The sequence below is a fragment of the Schistocerca cancellata genome, chromosome 11 (genome assembly GCF_023864275.1).
Source record: "Schistocerca cancellata isolate TAMUIC-IGC-003103 chromosome 11, iqSchCanc2.1, whole genome shotgun sequence".
NCBI classification, from domain to species: domain Eukaryota; kingdom Metazoa; phylum Arthropoda; class Insecta; order Orthoptera; family Acrididae; genus Schistocerca; species Schistocerca cancellata.
Window position 1 is genome coordinate 175,515,921 of NC_064636.1, and position 24,985 is coordinate 175,540,905.

General features: G+C 42.4%; 1 protein-coding gene across 5 annotated transcripts in view; it reads right to left on the reverse strand.

Moving 5' to 3' along the window:
• LOC126108591 (zinc finger protein 493-like) overlaps window positions 1-24,985 on the reverse strand; it is a 184,743-nt gene that overhangs the window by 142,432 nt on the left and 17,326 nt on the right. For 4 of the 5 annotated variants that reach the window (XM_049913887.1, XM_049913885.1, XM_049913889.1 and 1 more), the window contains exons 3-4: window positions 9,998-10,090; window positions 8,813-8,905 (exon numbers count right to left, since the gene is read on the reverse strand). In XM_049913887.1, the coding sequence (XP_049769844.1) occupies window positions 8,813-8,905; window positions 9,998-10,090 (186 nt within the window). Of the gene's footprint in view, window positions 1-8,812; window positions 8,906-9,997; window positions 10,091-24,985 lie in introns of those variants that run through there. The other variant, XM_049913886.1, reaches the window with a different exon arrangement.

Here is a 24,985-nt window from a genome sequence, read left to right on the forward strand (position 1 = left end):
ATGCTACATGGGAACAGCAGTGAGTTTTGTAAACTGACATGCTTGCAAATGCATGCATCAAGTCTATTGCCTGGATGCTTTAATGCGTTGAAAGGAATTTAGATATTTGTGATCAGTAAATGACGATTCTGATCCTAAACACAGCTATTAAAAGCACCTTAATGTTGTATGTGCACACATATAAAATGTAAGAAATGGAAAAATCCTATGGTTACTTTGTAAATAAAGACTTTTCAGGCATGTATAGCAGTAAAAAAACTGACCCCAATTCTGTACCTTTATTTATGACAAAGTTATAACCTTGTAAAATCTGATGATTTTAAACAGCCTGAGGAATTGCTTACACAGGTATAACTTCTTCCAGTAAAATATGATAACCTTAATTTGTTTTGATGGGTTGCACCTATTATTGAATGTTTCTGAATTTTTTTCATAAAATTAAAATGTTATTCATTTGTTCATTCTTTGATTTACACATTGCATTCCATAAATGAAGATGCGGATGGATGTGGGATGAGCCAGGCTGCAAATCTGGAGGCAGAAACTCCCACAGGAATTTACCGGCTGTAAAAAATATTTACAACCAGCTGTTTGTGACTAGTGCTAATCTACTCACACTGCTAATTATGGGAACTGCTAATAGATTATTTTGTATGTATGTATGTATGTACGAGTACTTTTACTACTATTAAAACTATCACTGCAGCTCCTACTACATTAATCAGCTACTTATTTTACCTAGTATCTCCAAATACATTGATACTTCACTATCCACCCAATGGCGCGTGGCAAAGGGTACCACTTAACCCTGCTGGTCATTTCCTTTCCCATTCCACTCGCAAATACAAGGGAAGAAGACTGTATGTGTGCCTCCATCTCAGACATTATTTCTCAAATTTTATCTCCATAGTCCTTATGTGCAATGTATGTTGGAAACAACAAAATCGTTCAACAGTCAGCTTCAAATGGCAGTCCTCTAAATTTCTCAATAGCATTCCTCCTAAGAATATCACCTTCCCTCTGGGAATTGTCATTTGAGTTCCTGAAGCATCTCCGTAACACTTGTGTGTTGTTTGAGCCTACCAGTAACAGGTGTAGCAGCCTGCCACTGAATTGCTTCTCCAACAAAATGTTACTTGCTATATTGCTAGCTTGCTCTAGCTTCTCATACAATTACCTAATAAAATTCCCAATTCTGCAATTAATACACAATCTTGCTGGCCATGTGCCAGTATCAAAATCGTCAGCCCTATTTTTCTGCATCATTATTAAGCCCTAGCATTTTATGCTCCTGATACCACGAAGACTGTATGTTGCTCTAGCTGACAGAGCTAAGATGTTCACTGCACAGCTGCATGTTCTACTCAGGTTCACTGTTATGGTCACATATCCTACACTTAGATTTGCTACTCATGTTTTCCTTTTTTTATATAGTTTTAAGGCGCAAAACCGCTACAGTCATTAGTGTCCAGTTTGTGGCTTAGGGAAAGGTAAAAAAAAAAAGAAACAAATTGGAAATTAGCAGCAATGGGAGTGAAACTTAAAAAGTGGGGAAACTAAAAAAAGAAGGAAAGCTTAGAAACCACTACAGAAGAGGGGGGTGGGGGGGGGGGGGGGTTGTTTTCCCCAAAAAGAGCTTCAAATGACCATCATCTCAGTGACACTGATAAACCCGAGGACGTGATCGGCTGATCGAGTGTCATCTGCTAAAATGGAAGATATGTCAGGTAACAGCTGTAAACAGGCACGTAGTGGAGTAAAATAGGGTCACTGAGGCACTGAAGTAAAAAGTGTCTCACCGTCCACAGTTGAGAGCAGTGGAGACAAAGTGGGGGAGGATCGCCACTTAAACGGTGTCAATGGCCAAAAAGACAGTGCCCTATCCGGAGTCTAGTTAAAATTACCTTCTCCAGATGACGACTTCGGGAGGAAGAGGTCCAAATACAGGAAAGAGATTTCACATCCCACAATTTATTATTGAGAAGTGCAGACTAATGTGCATGCCATAAAAGAGCAACACGAAGACATAAAACACTCTGTAGATCGGTGAAGGGAACCATGCGAACAGCACGTCGAAGAAGAGAGACTGCAGCTTTGGCCGCTATATCGGCCATCTCGTTTCCACGGATACCAATGTGTCCTGGGATCCAGAGGAATGTCACAGAGATTCCCCCCCCCTCCCCCCTCCCAAGTGGAGGCAGTCCTGAATCCGGTGGACCAGAGGGTGGACAGGGTAAAGACCTTGGAGACTGAGGAGAGAGCTGAGCGAACCTGAGCATATAATATACCGTACCCACTGATGGCGACAGATGTATTGGACAGCCTGGAGAACAGCGTAAAGCTCCGCAGTGAAAACCAAACACTGGTCAGGAAGCTGAAATTGATTATGGGTGTCGCCAACAATATAGACACTCCGAACACCAAATGATGTTTTTGAGCCGTCAGTGTAAATAACTGTGGCATCCTTCATTTGTGCGCATAGAGTAGCAAATGCACGATGATAAATGAGAGAAGGGGTACCATCCTTGGGAAGCTGACAAAGGTCACGGAGCAGGCAGGTCTGGCGGCACAGCCAAGGCAGTGCTGTACCCCCAGCTGTCAAGCAAGTTTTAGGAAAAAGGAAGGAAAGAGAATGTAGCACTTTACGGAAATGGAAACCTGGTGGTAGTAGAGAGGAAGGGTGGCCTGCATACCCTAAATCCAAGGCGGCATTGAAAAAAAGGTCATGGGCCAGATTAGTAGGCATGGGAGACATGGCTTGCAAAACGACTCAGAAGGGCAACTCACCAACTGGACAGCAGAGGTTCAGCAATCTTCGCATAAAGGCTTTCCACAGGGCTGGTGTAAAAAGCTCCAGATGCTAAACACAATCCATGGTGGTGGACACAGTCGAGACACCGAAGAATAGACGGCGGAGCAGAGGAGTAAACTATGCTTCCATAGCCCAATTTCGAGTGCATTAAGGTGCAATAGAGGCAGAGAAGGCGAGTCGAAAGATAAGAAACTTGGGAGGACCAGCACAGTTTTCTTTCAAACATAAGACCCAAGAATTTAGCGACGTCTGTGAACAGAAGGTCAACAGGTCCTAGATGTAGGGATGTTGGAAGAAACTCTGTACGACACCAAAAATTGACACAAACAGTCTTACTGGGAGAAAAGCGGAAGCTGGTTTCAATGCTCCAAGAGTGGAGGTGATCGAGACATCCTTGAAGACGTCATTCAAGAAGACTGGTCTGTTGAGAGCTGTAGTACATCGCAAAATTGTCCACAAAGAGGGAGCCCGAGACATCGGGAAGGAGACAATCGATAATTGGATTTATGGCGATGGCAAACAAGTACAACACTTAGCACGGAGCTCTGGGGTATCCTGTTTTCTTGGGAGAAAGTATGGGAGAGAGTAGTGTTCACTCACAATTTAGATGTGTGGTCTGCCATAAATTCACTAATAAAAAAGGGGCAGACGACCTTGAATGCCCGAAGAGAACAGTGTGTGGAGGTGCCTGTCCTCCAACAGGTATCGTATGCTCTATCCAGATCAAAAAATATTGCTACTGTTTGGCGTTTCCTGAGAAAATTGGTCATGATATAAGTGGAGAGAGCAACAGGATGGTCGGCTGCAGAATGATGCTTTCGGAAACCGCATTGGGCACGTGTTAAAAGACTTCGCGACTCCAGCCACCAGGCTAAAAGGCAATTCACCATACGGTCCAAAACCTTACATACACTACTCGTGAGAGAAATGGGGCGATAGCTAGAGGGGAGATGTTTGTCCTTCCCAGGTTTCAGAACAGGAATGACGATAGCTGCCCACCATCTTCTAGGAAAAGTACTGTCTGTCCAAATTCGATTATAAAGGCAAAGGAGGTAGCACAGACTATGTAATGATAAATGCAGTAACATTTGGATGTGGATACCATCCAGTCCTTGGGCGGAAGATCAAGAAGAAGAGTGTGTTGGAGTTCCTGCATGGAGAAGACAGTATTATAGCTTTGGCTATTTTGAGAGGAGAAAGTAAGAGGTCGCACTTCCGCTGCACATTTCTTCGGGAGAAAGGCTGGCAGGTAATTTGAAGAGCTTGAAATCTCACCAAAGTGGTGACCCAAAGAGTTAGAAATTGCGACGGGGTCCACTTAGGTATCATGTGCGACAGTGAGCCCAGACATCGGCGAGAAACTAGGCATGCCAGATAACTGTTGGATTTGACTCCAAACTTCTGAGGAGGGAATGAAGGTGTTAAAAGAGCTAGTAAAGAAGTCCCTGCTTGCCTTCTTGCTACTGCAGATGACGCGATGGCATGGCACACATAACAGTTGGCCAAAGTAGGATGGTGACAGAAAACACAAAGAGCGTGTCACCGCTCACGTATTGCGTCATAGCATGCCTTGTTCCACTAAGGAACTGGGGGGCACTGGGGCAAATTGGAGATGCGAGGTATTGAATGTTCCACGGGTGTAAGAATAACTTCTGTAAAATGAGTGACCTGATCGTTGACACTAGTAAAGTGATGGTCATCGAATGTCGCTAGTGACGAAAAAAGTGCCCAGTCAGCTTGGGCAAACTTCCAGCATCTCAGGCGCAGAGAAGGCAGTTGTGGCTGCAATCGAAGGACACATGGAAAATGGTCACTCGAGTGTGTATCAGCAAGAGCGAATCATTCAAACCGCCGAGCTAGCTGCACAGTACCGACCAAAAGGTCCAAATGAGAGAAATTCGCCGTGGAGGCAGAAAAAATGTAGGTTCCCCTGTGTTGAGGCAAACAAGATTCACTTAGTGGAAGACGTCAATCAAGAGGGAGCCCCTCGGGCAAGGACGCGGAGATCCCCAAGGTGGGTGGTGGGCACTGAAGTCCCCAACCAGCAAATAGGGAGGTGGGAGCTGACCAAGGAGATGAAGGAGATCAGCTCCTGCCATTGGTGTGGATGATGGAATGTATACGGTACAAAGAGAAAAAAAGGTGTATCCAGAAAGGGAACAGCAGACAGTAACAGCTTGGAAGGAACTGTTTAAGGGGATTGGGTGATAATGGACAGTATCATGGAGAAGAATCGTAAGTCCACCACATGCTGAAGTGCCATCAACAGAGGGGAGATCAAACCGGACTTACTGAAAATGAGGGAAAACAAAGCGATTGTGGGGCCGCAGCTTTGCTTACTGAAGACAGAAGATGACCGGCGAGTAGCATCATAAGAGGATCGACAATTCATCCCGATTGTCTCTAATGCCGTGGATATTCCAATGGATAATTGACACAGGGTGGACAGAAAAGGGAAGAATCTTATCACGGTTGCTCTCAACTCAACGACTGCTGAGAGCCAGCAGCTGACATTGTGGAATGGCATTCAGCCAAAGGCATAAGATCCCGATTCATAGGTTGTTCGGGGGCAGCTCCTGCCACCAGTGATTGGCCAGATGATCGGCCGCCAGCACTGCGCCTTGGTGACAGAAGACGGCCGAGGGTGGTTACCTCCAGGTGGCGCTGTAGATGACACATGCCGTGGCAGAGAAGGAGAGGAACGTGGTTTCTTATGAGCCTTCTTAGAAAGAGGACGTTGAGATGAGGGAGGTTTCGATGGTTGTGAAGTCGGGGTACGTACAAAATCTTCGCGAGTAGGCTCTTTTTTGGAAGCCCGGGTGTCTGATTTTGGGGCTCGTGATTTAGCAGAAGCCAATGAAGGGTAAGCCGTAGAGTGAGCAGGTGACAGTGTGGAGGTTGCACAGGTGATCTTTGTACTGGCCAATCTGATGACCGTGGCACTGAAGGTGAGATCACAAGAGTGCGTGGCTGCCTCCTTAGTAGGCTGAGGAGATGCAAGGACAGTGCTATATTTACCTGCTGGAGGCACAGTGAGCTTTCGACTGGCGAATAACTTATGAGCAGCAAATGTAGTCACCTTTTCCTTCACTCTGATTTCCTGAATAAGCTGTTCATCTTTGAAAATGGAGCGATCTCTAGAGGAAGCAGTGTCATCACCCACACAGTTGATGCAACAAGGGGATGGAGGTGGACAAGCATCCTCTTGGGTATCCTTGCCACATGTAATGCATTTGGCCGGATTGGAACACGACTGGCTGGTATGATTAAACTGCTGACACCGATAGCAACACATAGAGTTGGCGATGTAAGGGCGAACTGAAATCATCTCATAGCCCGATTTAATGTTTGATGGAAGATAAACTGCCAAATGTCAAGAAGATAGTACAGGTTGGTACCAAGTCCTTGTCAACCCTTTTCATGACTCTATGAACAGCTGTTATGCCCTGGTCAGACAGGTAGTTTTGAATTTCCTCGTTGGACAATCCGTCAAGTGAGCATGTATAAACCAACCCGCAGGATGAATTTTAAATGCGGTGCACTTCCACCCGGACAGGAACGGTCTGTAGCAGTGAAGTTCGCAGCAACTTTTGTGCCTGGAGGGCACTGACTGTTTCTAACAATGTGCTATTTCGTAATCGGGAAGAAGACTTTACAGGACCTGCAGTTGTGTCGACGCCTTTCTGAATAATGAAAGGGTTGACTGTGGAGAAGTCCTGACCTTTGTCTGACAAGAAACAACAAGGAACTATGGCACTGATGGAAGGATTGTCCGCAGCTGAGACTCATTTAACTTTCGCTTGTCATCAGAAATTGTAGACGTACAGGAAACCATTGCAGAATTATCCCGCATGATTACCGGCATCTTTGATGATGCACTCCTTCCTTGTGGGGGCCCCTCTCTGAGGGCACTCCCACATTAGGTGACTGTTCACACCAGAGGTCACACCTCCCAAGGAATGGACGGAGGGACCAATTCGCATGTTCGGAAGGTACCAGCTCGGGTAATCACTCCTCCTTGGGCCTGGCCATTACCAGGGATGGGTACGTGTCCTGTCTGTCTACCCAGGGTGGGGAAGTACACGTTACCGTCACGGACTACGTGTGGGTCAACCTTCACACACGCACAGGGAGGAAAGAAAGAGAAAGGGAAGAACAAAGAAAAGGAAAGAAGAGAGGTCTCAAACGCCGCAGCGGAGAAGTGGGTAAAGAGAAGAGGCAAGTAGAAGAGGCAAGTAAAAGAGAAGGACAAAGGCAGGGCAGAGACTTTCCAGCACAGAAAGCAAAGAAGAGAGACTGCTCACAGTTACAAGCATCTGTCTCCAGACATAGGCACGAAACATAGAGGCGGAGGTAATGGGGGAGGGGGCAGGATGGAGGATGGGGAAGGATGTGGAAAAGGAAGGTATGCAGCCCGGAAAGGAAAGAGAGCCGCACTACCTCAGGTTCCCATGCTTGCCATGCACGTATCCACAAAAGAGTTATGGACTCCCTGGGGGGAGCTGCTGCTCAGGTGTCTACCACTATTTAATCTAAGTTACATATTTTCAAAGTAACAAATGGGGCGCACATCAGTGATTTCAGTGATAACCACATGACATGGTTTTTCAGACCACACAACCAGCAACACACTGTTCTGCACACTTGGTATGGGAGCAGCACTCCATGCAGTGGACACTATACCTGAAACTCTGGCCCCGGTGCCATGGCACCATCTTGCTCGACCTGTGATCTCTTGGAATCTATATGAAGGCCAGTATGACCTTTTGTATTTTCATGGTAAGTGGTCACCAACTACAATCCAGCCACTTTGACAACTACAGCTATGCCCTAGAACACCCTACAGTTCGCTGTTTTGGTTAAACTCCTCATATGCACACCCCTGACTACTATAGGTGGCATTCTCATTGCTGCAAAACCCTTCTTGTGGAACAATATTATTACCATTTCACTTACTGTCCTGTCTACTTGTGATGCCAATGCATCCATTTAATTTGTTTAAAATGGCATATGAGTCTTTGTGACACTAAGTGTTGGCCTGTTAGCTGTGAATCAGCTACACTCCTTTACATACTGTCTAAGCTGTCCCTAGCATGATAGTTTGGTTCCTTCACCTGTATGCTTGTATAATCACCACACATTTCAGTGCCTGAAGAAGCCAACATTTTGGTGCCTGAAGAATCCTTTATAACCGCAACATTTGTTTATGAACAATAAGATCAAGAGTGAGCCAGTACCTAACATTCTGCAATTGTGTGTTGAATGTTCCCCGGTCTTTGCCTAATTTCATTCCTGTGACATCTCTTGTGAGCATCTCTTTCCCTTACCAATGTCATAAATTACATTTAAAAAATTGCTATTTCTTCTTTAGATCTGCCATGACTCGAATGGTGAGTTCACACATGGCTTCATCTATGTACAATTATTCACCAAAAGCCACACACAGAGTTTTTTTATCACTGAAAATTTTATAACTAATACCACAGAAGCTGCCACAACATGTACAGGTTTTAGCCAAAGTAGCAGGGCTGACCTACGACACAAATTTTATCTCTCTTTTTCAAACCCCCAAAAATTTTTAGGACAAACTCAAGAATAACTATGATACACACACAAGATAAGAACAGTCAATGTTTTTTTCTTTTTTTAATTGTATTTATCAGAAGTTATTGAAAGGAGGAATATTTCTCAAAGGACCTACACTTCATCTAAATGTGAAGTTTGTGCATCCATCACACACAGCCATTATACAATATAGATGATATCAACAAGGTCAGCCACCAGTCCCATTCCACTTCTATTTGAAACAGTCCACATGTACCAGGTGATACGAAAGTCAAGTGCAGGAGTACAAGAATACTCTACAATTACGAACAGAAACATGTTCTAGAAAACTGACAATCTGTGAGAATTCCACTGCAGTGCACCTTTTACTCTACACACTTAACAAAACACTTATTACTTGACTCAAAGCAATACAAAAGAGATGTAAATACTTACAATATTCTCTGTTACATTCATTTCCAAATTTAATTCAGGATCCTTCTTGATAAAATCAGTGGACCAAGATATTCCCAGTGGGTCTTTAACAGGCTGAAAGAACAAAACAATCTGAATTATAACTGCTTGCTAACTTCTGTACATATGACACAGCTCTCAATATTCCTTTCTTATGAATATCATCCAACTTGGCAGAGATTCTTATCGCTTGGGAACAGTGAGTGTCAGAATGAATCTGAATCAGTTCTAATGTCTCTGATTTTGCTTGCAGCCATTTTGTATTATTTATTTGGCATACTTTCACTTTCTATTCCTGTCACATAATCCAGAGGCACTATGGCCTGCTCTATCGGCAGCATGGAGAGCTGCATCAAACCAGTCTCAGGACTGAAGACCACAGCAACAACATATCGGGGGGTCATACTCCCATATACAAACTTTATATACGTGTGGGGCAACATTTAAAAATTAAACTCAGATAATATAGACTTGCAAATAATCATCCAGCTGTAAACCAATAAACAAGAGGACTTTTTGGTTATTAATCAAATAAATATGGCATTCCACACATTATCATCAAAATTAACCAAATTTACTGCTATTTACACAGTTTCTTGCTATGTCACCTTGTATTTTCAGTGACCACTCTTTAGGAAACAATGAAAATTTATGTCATGTGTACTGGGGAAAAATCACAAGGAATTACATACAGCCAATGCAAGATTTCAGTAATGATGTAACTACTACAGTGAATAGTGACTGGGAACTCTAGAATATACACCCATCACATATCACAGTTCCACATCATCTGTTAGAGCACTGTGACACAGAGACATGTAACAAGATTAACAATTACTTCCAAGAGGAAGTCTTCCTTGCTCCCTTGACACCAAATATGTACTTAAGGCATTCATTACATAGAATCACAATAAAAAATTAATGAAAGGGTAAGGGTTCATAAAGATATGCTTGTCACAAATGCAGTTAAAATACCATTCGTAATAACCTACAAATAACACATCTAACTAGAGTCAACTGGAAGACCACGAACATTCTTGATAATACCTGGTATCATAGGTTACAACTGTTCACCATCCATGAAAATTTAGTTTCAATGCCCCATTTTTGTGTCATGACATTCTTACTACACTTTCTGCACAATAAACTGCTTGTGTGAAAACTTACATTATGCTCAGATCCATCAGCATCTTGTTTCAGTTCAGGATCTTGCTTTACCCAAACACTAGGGCTGTCAGTCTTTAATGGGTCTTCAAGAAACTGAAAAAAAAAAAGCAAAAAAAGTGAAGTGATCAAGGCTCTGAACACTATGGGACTTAACTTCTAAGATCATCAGTCCCCTAGAACTCAGAACTACTTAAACCTAACTAACCTATGGACACCACACACATCCAAGCACGAGGCCAGATACGAACCCAAGACCATAGCGGCCACGCAGTCATCAAGGCTTCTGAGTCTTGTTCCTAGGTGGACTTGTGGAGAGAGGGAGAGAAACTTTCAAACATATCTTGTGTAGAAGCTGTCATGGCCATATCACTAATAATCACATATATTCATCAATTAGAAACAGGCAGCAAGAAAAATTGGTGCCACAATTCAAATATTTGAAACCAAAGCTTTGTTTATTCTTGAAGGCAAGCACAACAGTAAGTTATTGACACTAAAAATATCAATCAAAAATATTTCTTAGATACCAAGCAGCAACCAGCATAGACAGTAATCATACATATTATGAAAGTGGATTTGTTCCACCAACTCCTAAACCACTGGTTCGACTTCAACCACGCCAGGTACACATATTACTCACTATCTAGACTAAAATACTAAGAAGGTAAGAAGCAGCAACCTCCTATGGAGGTGGGCAGGATGATGTGGCAAGAGGCAGGGAAGAACAACAGACAGAGAGGGAGGTTGCAGGAAAAAATGGACAGAGAGAGCATACCAGGTGGACAGAAGTGGTTGTCTGATTGAATGATTAAAGGCACCAAACTACTAGATCATCCACCCCCTCTTCCTCAAACAGGCAGGCAGATCTACATGACTGTTGGTAAGAGAGAGCCTACCACACACAATCCAGAGGAAGAAAACCTGAATGTCTATGAAAGGTCAATGAAACAGATACAAGGAACAAAAAGAAAACTGGTAGACAGGCAAGGTGCAGCCAGAAGCAGCAGAGTGCAGAATGCAATGGGGGGACATACATCCCCCAGTCCCCACCACTTACCAGAGGTACGACAGTGCCTAAGAAAGACTAGCAACACAGATAGGGCAAGAGAAGTACAGAGACAAATGATCAATGTGAGAGGAGGGAAGAAGAGTAAAAGAGCAGGTAGGGTGTGAACTGGGCTGGTTCACCACACCCAGACAGCTGCAGCCTGGTGTGGGCAGAGGAGGCAACAAAGTGTGCAGCTAACCCCTCAATGGGTCAGTAAGTTGCCCTCTCTTAAAGAAAGTGGTAAAAGCCCTCCTCATGAATTAAACGTAAAACTAAGTCAGCCACTGAGGCATCATCTCCTAACACCTGTGGGTAACGAGTCAGGGAGACTAAGATTCTGCCACAGGGTGGCTATGTTGCACTGAACAGGAAAATGTAGACCACTGTTGAACGAGAATGACGAAAGTGCGGTAGCACTGGAGGTGATGACTGTGAATCAACCGGATACAGGCGATGTGGAGCTGGCACAGCATGGTAGAATGTTTGTGAGAGGCATGCATGGAGGACCTCCATAGATTCAGTCTCCTTATCACTGCTTGTTTGAAATCACAGTGATCCATTCCATATTTCAGGTTCCTAAAACTTGATGGTGTAATACCGATCAGAGTTCTGTTTCCAGACTACTAATTACCAGAGCCAGTTTACTGGTAGCTTGTTTGGGCAAGCTATCAACAAGTTCATTCCCAGGCATCCCAACATGACCCAGAGTCCAAACAATCGTCACTGAGCATTCACATTTCTAAAGGGCAAACTGGGAATATTGGTTAGCAATGACCAATGGATGCTGAGGGTAATACTGGTTGAAAGCTTTCAAACTGATCAAGAGGTTGCTGAAGAATGAAGGACCCACCAGTGGAGGAAAGGATATGCTCAAGAACACGTGATATGGCTACCAATATTACAGCTTCCGGCAAGGAAGGCAGTTCAGTATGATCCGTGACAGTGTAAGCAAAGCCCATGTGATCAGCAGTCATTATAGACTACTGCTGAACTCCAGGACGCACCAAGGGTGGAGAAAAATTGGTGACAGAGGGCCTCAGGAGAGACTGTGTCTTTTGGACCTCATGATGGGTCAAGGCAAAGCTGTGACCAATGGGTTCCTCACAGAGGTGTACATGAGTGGGCCCAGAGGAGATGTGGATGGAGAAATAACTGAAATTCAGAGGGGAGGGACAGGGTGTGGACTGCGATCAAAATCCCTGATCCGAGCCACCATTGTGGTGTGTTTGGAAAGAGGAGACGATAGTTTGGATGCTTAGGAGAGTTGCAAACATAGGTAGCATAACTGAGAAGCTGTTGTTGGCACCTGATACACAATGAATGGACCCCAGTCTCCATGAGTAATCTGTTTCAGGACTAGTTAAAAGGCTCCTGTTGCAAATCAAACCCAACAGTGGTGCATCAGATCCTGTATCCGCAATGCTGAGGATGATGCTGAACCATATGCCAGACTCCCATAACCAAGACAGGGTAGTGCACTATGCACCCCTGCTGGTGTTACTCAGGTGACAAAGTGTACTGAGGTGCAGCAAGCACTTTCACTTACACTGCAAAATACTGGGAATTCATGTCAACTAAGAATCAAAGACCAGTCCTAAAAAGCATTAAGTTCCGGCCACTTTGAGTAGTTTGTCATCAAGAAAGTTCTGGTTGTGGATGAACCATATGATGTTGACAGAAAACTATGACATGGGTCTTGGCAGCTGAAAACAAAAATCCATGGGTGAGTGCCCATGACAGCGTCTTTCATATGGTGCCTTGCTGTCTACATTCAGCGACACGCACACTAGAGAAGCAATAGTAAGAGACAGAAACAGTCAGCATACAAGGATGGTGACACTGATGACCTCACAGCTGGAGGTGACCATTGATGCCTTTTAGAAAGACAAGGACACTCAGTACAGAGCCCTGCAGGACTCCATTATCTTTGATATGGGGAGTGTTGAGGGAAGCACCAACTAGAACCCAGAACATTCACTGTGACAGGAAATTCTAGATAAAAACTGGGAATGGATCCCACAGACCCCACTCGTGTAAGACAGCAAGGATATGGTATCACTTCCTGGTGGCACAGAGCTTTTACGGGTTGAAGAAGACGGCTATAATGTATTGACATTGGGCAAAAGCTGATTGGCTGGCAGACTGCAGGCAAACCAGGTTACCAGTAGCGGAACAGCCTTGGCGAAAATCACAGTGGGATGCAGTTAGAAGATTCTGAGACTGAAGGAACCACACAGCTGCCAGCTCGCTGAGCATTCAAGTAATTTACGGAGAACATTGGTGAAACTTACTGGGCGATAACTGCTCTACTCTAAAAGCGTTTACCCAGTTTCAGCAATGTGACAATGATGCTTTCGTATTGTTGCAATGGGAACTGGCCCTCACTCTATATACAGTTACAGATGGCAAGGATATGATGCTGACAATCTACTCATAGCTGCTTTATCATTTGGTTGTGGATGTGACCTGGCTCTGGGACTGTATCAGGGCAGAGGGCTAGGACATTGATGAATTCACACTCAATGAATGGAGCTTTATACAGCTCTAGGTGGCATGTAGTAAAAGATAATTGCTTTTGCTCCACCCATTGCTTCAGAACACGAAAGACAGGTTGATAATTCTCAGACGCTGAGACTCAAGCATCTGCAGAGCAAAATGTTCGGCAATGGTCAGTGAAGACAGTGCAATTTCAAGGCAATAGCAGATATGCCCTACTAGTGTCTGGTATATGTCGACATGTCTCATCTTCGGTCAAACCTGCGAAGGACAGGTATATGGTCCGATGGTTGAAACATGCTGCTACCAGTGTCATTGTTTACATGATTTCATCAGGTGGCAGACCTGGGCATGTCATCAGGTGGCAGACCTGGGCATGAAGCCACATAAAGTAAATAAGATGCTCCATTGATCAGTGCCACTTATGGTGCTGGAGCCTGCCTACTGTCTCTAATGGCCTCTGCAATCTCTGATGACCACTAAGGTACTCTCTTGTCAGAACAGGCCTGAGGAACAGGGGATTGCTAAATCAGCTCCCAAATGAATGGCTTGAATTATATTCTGGACTGCCTTGTTGATGCCTCCATGTGGCGGGGAGTCAAGGCCAACAGCAAAGGAAAAAGCACTCCCATCAGCAATGTTGAGAGCCCATGTGGGCATTCATCCAGGGTAGTGGTGCTGATGTAGGGACAGGAATATTGTGGATGGTCACTTCCACACAGGTCATCATGAACTCCCCAGTGGATGGATGGGAGAAGCCAAGGGCAGCACACGAAAAGGCTAATGGCCGAGAAAACTGTGTGTGCCATGTTGAAGTGTGGCGGTACCAGTATTTAAGAGGCAAAGTTAAAGTTGTGCCAATAAGTTTCCAAGGTCCTTACGATGACCGATGATCATGGTTAAAACCCTCAAAGGGTTATGTGTACTGAAATTGTCCAAGATTAGCAAAGATGGGGTGGGGGGGGGGGGGGAGAGCTGAGAAACCAACACAACCAGTATGTCAAGAGATGCTTTATCATCAGGAGGGAAGTAAATACTGCAGACAGTACTATGCTCAAATGCACTTACCCGAGCAGCCACAGCCTCCAAAGGTGTATCAAGGGGCTGAAGTTTGCTATACAGTGTATCCAGAACATATGTGCAAACTCCATTCCAAGTTGCATTGTGTGGTGCAAACTGAGGCCTCAGGGGTTTCTGGATTCCTGTATGGGCCACAGGAGTTGAACCGGTGAGCTTTGCCAGTGTGAGGGTCCACTGGAAGCTTCTCCTTCTTGAAGCACTTTTCTTGTCTTTCCTATCCTTAGACGATTTTGACGATGCCAAGGGCTTCTCAGAATCAGTTTCATGTAAAGATGATGATCATAACGCACTGCAACCAACAGCCAGTGGCTCCTTCAGCCACTTGCTGGTGTCCAGTTTTAGACCAGTGCAACCCAGGGAAGAATGTGTCCCCAAGAACCCCTTCTGGCAAGAGAAGCCAGAAGAAACTTATTTGTCTGAGGCTGGGAGGTGGGGACAGATGTCCCTGGTGGATGGGAAGCTATCAATCCCAAAGTAGGTGCGGAGAAAGCAGTAAAAGGGGAGCCCCCAAACCATCAGGGGGGCAGGGATGATTCAGTGGCCACTGAAATGTCTTTGTAGCTGTAGCATATGACATTATGTACATGCTGAGGGCAACTGTTTGCACTTCCTTTTGGCCTCTTTGTCAGTATGCTTGTCCTGAGTCTTGTATTCCTGTACCTTCTTCATTCTCTAGAAAACAGTGTAATCTGGTCAGCAGGGAGTGTGGAGCTTTCCACAGTGTACACAGATGGGGAGAGGGGCACGCACGACATTTGCAAGTGATACTCATCCACAATCTCTACAGATGAAGTTAGTGCTGCAATGCAGAGATGTGCCCAAATTCCTGAAACTTTAAGCACCACATGGGTGGGGGGGAGACCTACAATTTCACATCACATCAGTATACATCACCTTGACCTTCTCAGTCACTGAATCACCCTAAAAGGCCCTTGGGGAGGGGAGGGGAGGGGACATGGACAGAGAATGGAGCGAAAGGTAACTGAGGTCAAGGAGGTTAGAACTGGGAGTAAATGAATACCCAGGTGAAGCCAAGAAGTCCACTACTTTTCCTTAAATAAAAGTTTTTTCATTCTGAAAAACAGTACCATATCATTATTGTACAAAATAGAAAACATGTAAGATATCGTAACAACTTTCTGCTTCTCGCCAGTGTCACAGTGATGTGGTGAATTATGGGTGCTATGAAAGTTATAAATTTATTTATTTCACAATTAAATGTAACTGTGAATTAGACCTAAATTTCTACAAATAAAAATAAATGTAATCGTTTTGCTTGCACCACTAGCAATCCATCAGAAGTCATGGAAAACAACCTACATATATGCCATCTGGACACCCATGGTCATTGTCCTAGGAACCCAAAACTAGAGAGAAAATTTCTGTGATGATGAACAGGCACAACAAATGGCCTTTGATGTAAAAAGCAGTGACCACTTGTTTTATTGTTTTATGTGCAGTAGAATACAAATTCACAGCTGGTTTACTCTCCACCACTTTCCCTAGTCAAATGGTGTAATGCAGCCACACACTTGGTACAATTATAGCTGTCAGTGAAGATCTATGCACGCCACCAAAGTTAAGTTTACAGCAACTGCCCTCTTGTTACATCCATATTTGTTCTTCTATGATTTTTCTGAAATCTCCTACCCGATTGGACTTTCTCTGCATCCACCATATCCAGTATCATAAATTTATCCCTACAAAAGCAGTGGCATAACAAATTTATTTTTTGGTCCATTCAACTGAAAGATTCTCATGGTGTTTGGGTGAAAAAAAGCTAATTGAGTGGTACAACGTGTGCGGAACAAATACAGCACTTCTGCAGTAGCAATATTAGCAGGTGCATAAATATATTTGTGTTCATAATTTCCTTTTACTGCGTGTGTCCTCCTGTGTGGAAACCAATATTGTAAGCCCACACAATATTGTAAGCTTTTCTCTATCTGTATTTAGCTTTTTCTTGTTTGTGGGAATGTGATAGCATTGCCCTCATTTACTAATTTTGTCATTTATCTTAACCCTGCTGTAGCTGCCACTGCCATGTGACTTAGACAAGCACCTGCTGAAAACTTAGCTGCGGGGGGGGGGGGGGGGGGTGAGAGCACCAGTGTGACCTACAAGTGGCCAAAAGTACATTTCACATTGTGGCAGCAAATGTTCTCAAAACTACTGAGCCACATATATATGAGAAGCAGAGTCGCTGCCAGGTAGTCAGTTTGAAAGCTACAATCTTCAAGATATATTGGAAGTGATAAAAAGTGAACAACTGCACTATTGGCTATTACCACGGACTTCAGTCAGTATTGTGCTTAGTGATATTAGAAACATGGGGGCATGGACGAATGTGTTTTAATGCTAAGTGTACCAGTGTTGCATTTTTCAGTGCGAATAAAGTGTTTATTTGAGAATAATTGGCATCTAATTTACCTACATCGTAACAATATAATAAAATGGATCGGTATGTAATAAAGAAAAAAAGTAGAAACATCTGATGATTCTGGTCACCATTCAGCCACAAGAATACCACTAGATGTAAAGATGGAGCCCAGCACTTCATCAAAACTTCCACAACAAAGTTCATCGATTGATTCCTTGAATCCTATGGATATTGGTAATTATTTGATATATTATCACCAGTAAAACACAAGCTTCTCACAGCCCCAAGGAAATCTGGAAAAGATTATGTCTTTCGTACTTCTGAGCATAGCAAGAGAGGTCGGGTTCATTTTGAACAATATCCACGGCTGGTATTCGTACAAGTTAAAAAGGGACTACTTTGCATTAACTGTTCAATTTTTGTGAATAATAAAATGGCTGGAGGAAAGAAATCCATTATCGCCAGGAAACCTGTGACTGAACCACTAACAAAGTTTGCCAAACTTGATGATGGTGACCTCGAGACTCACTCTCAGTTCAAGTACCACACTGAAGTGTCAACAGGTGCAAAATTATTTTTGGAAACACGAAGCAAACTTGAGGTCATAAATCAATTGTCAAGACAGATAATGGAAAGCATTAGGGAAAACAGAGACAGTCTTGTACCTATAATAAAAACAACTATATTTCATGGAAAGAAAAATATTACCCTGCGGGAGCATGCAGATGATGGGAGAGAGCTCTTCTAAGATTTAGAATAGACACTGGAGATTTGCAACTAAAACATCACCTAGAAACCACTAAAGCAAATGCCACTCACATAAAACAATGTATAACAAACTTATTTCATGCTGTGAAACAGAGATGTTATCGAGATTACTGGAGGAAATCAAAACTTCTCATTATAACAGCATAATCTTCGATGAGACTACGGACATAGCGCACATCGCCCAACTGAGTTTAGCTGCAAGACATGTTGATGGTGACGGCAAATTACACGAAAGGTTTTTGAGTTTTATTGACATCAATGACGACAAGGATTATAGTGGAAACATTGATGATGAACCTCAAGAGTGTCAAGATGAAGAGCATAGTGTTACTGGCGAAGTATTAGATACCCACGATTCTAAGGAGAATGGAAAGCCTTTCTCTGTACCTGGAGAACTGAGTGGGTATAAGCTGTGATGGTTGCTCAGTTAATATGTCAGAATTGAAAGGAACTGTGGCTACAATAATAAAGAAAGCTATCAACATGTAAGTAGCACCATATTGAAGTCATCAGCTCAACCTCACTGTCTCTCACAGTTGGAAAGTTACAAGTAGGAGAAACTCACTTGGTACTATTGAAGAAGTAATATCGTTCCTTACAGTGTCTAGCAAGTGGTTTGCAACCTTGTGGAGTCACCTATAACACTCCCTCCAGTCACACTATCAAACGAAATGGGTTGAGTGACATGATGCTGTTTTTCAATTCGCAGCTGATCTCCGAACACTTTGCAAAGTTCTTCAAGAAATACAGTGTTGAAGGGATAGAACAACAGCTGCCAAAACCAAAATTTTCCTTTGAGCTCTTTCTAATTGAGTTTCTTATCACTCTGTTTCCACTGAGTGACATTATGTGCATAACATATCTAGTCAGCAAAATCTTACAAGTCTCTATCTTGGATGTCGCAATGGCAAAGGCAAGATTAGATTTGACGTTCAGTGTGTATGACAGCATGAGAGCTAATGCTGATATCCACTTTTCTAGTATTGTTTAAGAGGCAAAAGCAGTTATGGAAGAGTTAAACGTGGAGATGAGTGTTCCTTGTCTTACAGGCAGACAAAGACACAGGGAAAACTGCGATCATAATTATGATGCTATGACATACTGGGAAAAAACTTTTTATTCCAACAGTGGACAATGTTACAACAAGCATGAGAGAATGTTTTGCTGAAGAAAATATTTATCATTTAAAATTCAGCATACTTTTGTGTTCACAACTACTGAAACATGATGGTAATGATCTGGTGCACAAACTGAATCAGTGCTTAACTAAACTACCATTCTTCAAAGCAGAATCACACCTTGTGATTAAAAAGAGACTAATGGGGCAGATTCTTCAATACAAGAAAACGAGCATAAACGCCTTAATGATTGTGATTTTGTTATGCAAGCATTGTCTCTGTGACCTAAGATCTGACTATCCTACTTTGCACATGCTGTACAAAATATTTGCCTGTCTACCTACATCTGTTGCTACAGTAGAAATAAGTTTTTTGACTTTGTAGAGTACAAAGACATGGCAGAGCTCAACAATGGAGGAGGATCAACTTATTGGCTTAGCTCTGTTGGGCACTCACCCTGACACTGATTGTCCTACTGACAATGTAATTAACCAATTTGCCAGGAAGGATAGGTGCATAGAATTGATCATTTAAGGATGAGAACCACAGTTGTAACTTCTTTGTACCATACAATCGCATTGCCTTGTGTATGTGTATAATCAGTTTAAATAGAACTTTCTTAAACTTTCCCTGTGACTTAATAAAAAATAATCACAGTAAAAGTAAAGGTAGCTCAAGATATCTTTAGTGCCACCTCCTTCAGGTTTTTCTGTATCTGCCACTGTCTCATATGAGATCTAGTGAAAGTTCTATTGGCCTCCTCAGAACTGTAGCTAGTTTGCAACAACGAAATCTGTTGGCTGGTCTCTGAGGATATCCTAGGCTTACTTTTTGGCTGTTGGCTGAAGAGGCAATGAACATTTCTTAGTGAAGCAGAACATCTTTTAATTTGTAGAGTCTAGCTGCAGATCAAGTATCACTTAATTTGGAGGAGAGCTTAAGGCTCAGATCAAAGCTTTTATTAGTTTCGCAATCTCCACTGCGTATTCTGTGGAAAATGGTAGGGTAGTTAAGTAGCAGCAATGAGTAATCTCATGTTTACAAAACTGTAATGTGTGGATTTGTGCAGTATATTGCACAGTCGTCTTTTGTTTGTTTTGAATGGCCAGCAACTGCTTGTCACTGACCTTCAAACTGCAATATGTAACACACCAGCAGAGCACTGTACAGGATGCACAATTACCTACTGAAAGAAATGCTTATTTTATTCACACCAGTAGAAGATACCAGGTACCGATAGTCAATAACTTAATGTTCCCAGTATGCATTGTTGCTTCTTCCAGATGCAGTGTTAACTGTAATGGCACAGTGAGAGGAGGAATATTGCACTGCCTGAATGTTTATCCCAATTGTTGTGGATTAAGCCCATCAAGCAAAATTATACCATATTGTGACAATTGTATTTACCAAGAAATGATCATAAATATGGAATGCCAATATTACACATTGATGTCCACAACACTGCCAAAGGATTGCAGTAAGGAAAATATGTTCTGATTGTTGGAACAGGATATGACGATACATCGAAATGTCTGAAAGAACAGACACCACATATGTAATTAAGGTGATGTCTGCCAATAATCCTTTCAATGTAGATGCACCACACTTAAATTATTACAGGAACCAGTGAGATACCATGTGTAATGAGGATCATGAGCATGAGAACTGCATCAGTGGTGTATGAATAAGCTGATAATTGGGTCTGACAGGAAGCATGCTAGAGTAGACCATGCAGATGTGATGACCACTGTGTCCAGATGGCATAGTCGTCAGTGCATCTGTCTAGTCAGCATGAGACGGGTTCAAATCCCAGTCCAGCACAATTTTTCAACCCTCCCCATTGATGTAAATTAATGCTCACAGACTTCCTTTGTTCCCTGAGTCATTGCGGCTGCAGGATCATAATACTGTCTGTCCCCTTGGACATGTCCGAAAGAATAGACAAACATGCATATTTGATGTGTCAAGATTAGACATGAATAAAAATTTATTTTGTAGTGATAGTGACTCCTTCCATTTATGTTTAACGAAAAATATGTAACTTTACTTCGGGCTAAGTTTCATAACCTTGTTTAGTCAAAAATCTCTGCTCCTTGAATGTAACATTATTGAGCAGCTAAATTCTGGCTGAAACAACACCCATAGCAGTCAAAACCAATTAGCATGTATGCATTAGCTTATCATTATCTAAAACAAAGATTAATTTGGTACATTATTTGACTGCTAACAAGGACGTAATTTAATCGGGGTTGTTTCAGAATCAAGTTACATATGTAGCGTTCTCTCTCTCTCTCTCTCTCTCTCTCTCTAATTTTATGATTACGTTCCTTCTGTGTCTTTGTAGTCAAGAGGTGCATTCTCATATTTTAGTAACTTTAAAGTGTATTTGCAGTCTGTTGCACAGCTCTCAATTCTTTTGAATGAACGACTACACAGCACAGTAATGCATTAGCCTCCTCTGGTGAAATATCAGAGCAGTAGCAAGTTATATATTGCTTTCTCTGTGTGTTTTACAGTTAATTCTTGAACAGTAGTACTGGAATGGATATAACGTGTGCACGCTGTGTGCAGTTGGAGAAGCTGGTCTCAGTTCACAACCAGCTGAAGATGCTTTTTGCCATGTTCAGCAGAGTTCAGGCTGCTGCCTATTGTAGTAGCGGTGGGCGAGAATCTGGCTCATCACATGGGATGCCTAAGGTGTCACCTATTTTGCTCAATGGATCTGCTGTCAAGACACCTTGTGGTGTACCCAATGTGGCTGAGTTGTCCTCACCAAATGGTGAGGGATGGGCGGTAACTGTTAGCGCTGTTTGAGGCAGAGAGTGAATACAGAGGCTGGTCTCACCCATTGACACAGTGAGTTGAGTGGCAGGTTCATTAGGGTCGAAACGGCTACAAGTGGAGAGCGGTTTGGGAGTTAATCAGGAGCTCCAATGTTAAATGCATTAAGGAGCTTCTTAGGGAAATGGTGTCCAGAACTGGCAATGAATCCTATGTGTCCTGAATATGTCTGCCAGGGAGCCTCATCTGAGATGTGGAGAATGTTCTGCCTGTGGCTATCAAACATGCAGTGTGTAGCTGTCTGCAAGTTGTGGCTCATGTTGGCACCAATGATGCAATGATGCCCATCATTTGGGATCAGAGGTCATCTTCAGTTTATATGGACAGGTAGCACAAATAGTGAAGAGCCCCTGAGCCACTCATTGAGTGCATGCAGCACACACACTTTGTATCAACATTCCCAGAATTGTTTCGATTCCTTTGGTTTGGAGTGACTGGAGGGTCTCAACCAAAGGCTTCATCGATTCTTTGAGTGTCCAGACTGCAGACTGCTGAACATGCATTATAAGGTAGAGAATTGTAGGAATACTTGATGGGTCAGAGGTGCACTACACAAAGCACGCTTTTTTTAGGCTAGGCAGTAGTTTGCATGCTAGTCAGTGCAGAGATACAGAAATCAGACTGCATACAAAGTAAAGACCTTACTACCATCAAAATGTTAACAGTAGATTCTTGATGTATTTGTAGTTCCTGAATTTAATGCCCTTCAGGAAAGTTGTCATGATCAAAATACTCTTGGAACTCCAAGCTGGCTGAAACCTGAAGCAGAAACCCCTCAAACATTTAGCAAGGCAATGAATGTACACTGAACAGACAGGTGAGACACCACTGGGATGGGAGTGCCAGAAGAGTGGAGGGGGAGAGGAAGGAAAAGAATTAATATGGATAAAATTTGTGCTATAAATGAAAGCACGTGCTATTGGTGGGAACCCTTCTAACACTAGTGAAAGTAGGATTCTCCGATTCAGTGAAAGTAGGATTCTCCGATTCAATAATATTTTTATATTTCCAACATATAACTATCCTTAAAATACTTTTTGCCACAAATAACTAGGCAGTTATGGAAATATTCATTTTCATTCCATAGCTATGACTGTTGGACATCATCACAACAGAAGGTATTTGTACAGTTTATGCATGGTAATGGCAGGTACGTCACACCTATCCATTTGCACCATTCAGTTCTAATGTATTTTACTGCTTGCATGTAATTAAAGGCATTATGTAACAACTAACTGCATAGCAGAAGTGCTGAGTCATTGAAAGGCTCATCAACTATCTTTCCCACAGATACTATTTGAGAACTATGGCCTCATTTTACAGGCTGACTACACTGTGGCAGCACTGTGAATAAGCAGACTAAACAGTTTCACATGACCAGTAATTATGGGATCTATTTCCATTCTTACAGATGACCTGACTTTTTTCAAGAGCCATCATACAGAATTACAAACTCATTCAAAAAGATTTTTACACCAACTAGGTATATTTGTAGTTTTGCATGTATTTCCTTTGACTTTCCTTACAAACTGGAATGACCTTTGCCGTTTTCTATACATGTGACAAACCACTGTTTCATAAATGAACAATCCAGATGGCGGAGAGGGGACAGTTCAGCATCGTTTTTTGTGTAGCTGAATCTGCTAACAACACTTTATGGTCATGCGACCTCCCCTGTGTTCAGCATCTACTTTTGGTGTGCATTCCATATGGAATCCAAAATTATTTAACTATTTATTCAGGTTTCTTTTTTGTATGATGTCCCCAACGCTATTATTGCTTAATGAGAATAACTCTAGACTTTATTGCTTAATGCTTCTGCCCTTTTCTAGTATTTGGTGATTCAATCGGTAACTGTGACACTACAAATCCAAAGGTCCTTGATCATTGGACATCAGGTATTTTGTAACTGGTTGGGTAAATCAGTTCACAAGCAGAAAGAGGGTAACAGCATATTGTAGGCAGTAGGACTGTGTGTAGTAGAGAACTCCAGTGTTCAAAACCTCCAGGCTGATGACAGCTTTACCTTTAGTTTAATTTTATGTTTACTTTTATGTCATGTATTCCCTTCATGACAAAAGGAGATGACCAATCCTTGGCTCTGTCACATACTCTAGTGAACAACTTATTGGCCTAACAAAGGGGGTTTCCAAAGTTAAAAAGCATGAGAATGCATTCCACATGGAATCTGCAACTTGATTAGCTTCTTTCCGTACGGTACCAATGTTGTATTCTAACATTATGTAATTGTTTTTCCTACTCATCTGCATTCACTTGAATATTTCTACACCTGCCATTCATCACACCAAATAAAAAGTTTGTCCAAGTCATCTTGTATCCTTGTATTCACTCAGTGATGACCCTTTCCCACACACAATGCCATCAGCAAACAGACACAAAATGCTGTTCATCAGATCATTTCATGTGTATATAATGAGAATGACCTTGTGAAACATCTCTGTGGCACTATTAATGATACTCTTGTCTCTGAGAAACAGTCGATGTTGAGGTCAAAGCACTGGCCTCTGTTACTTGCGAGGTCTTTGCGCCATTCACATATCGGGGAACCTATTCCATATGCCCATACCTCCATTGACAGTATGCAGTGGGGCACTGTGTTAAATTCTTTCCAGAAATGTAAGAATGTGGATTCTAGCCTGTTGCCCATCATCCATGGTTCGCAGTAGATTAGATTAGTACTTGTTCCACAGATCATGAATATGACACTTCGTAATGATGTGGAACATGTCAGGTTAATAAAAGGTGTCTATACAAGATATTACATTAGACAAAATATTACATGATACCCACTTACTATATCCAAAAATTCATCAATGAGTAGAAGGAGTTTCCATTAAGAAATTCTTTTAATTTCCTTTTAAATGCTATATGGCTATCTGTCAGACTTTTGATGCTATTAGGTAAGTGACCAAAGACTTTTGTGGCAGCATAATGTACCCCCTTCTGAGCCAAAGTTAGATTTAACCTTGAGTAGTGAAGATCATCCTTTCTCCTAGTGTTGTAACCATGTACGCTGCTACTATTTTTGAATTCATTCGGATTGTTAATAACAAATTTCAGAAGTGAATATATATATATATTGTAAGGCTACAGTGAAGATTTCTAGCTCTTTAAATAAGTGTCTGCAGGATGATCTTGGATGAGCTCCAGCAATTATTCTGATTACATGCAATGAACACTCTTTTACTCAATGATGAGTTACCCCAGAGTATCATGCCATACGAAAGCAGAGAATG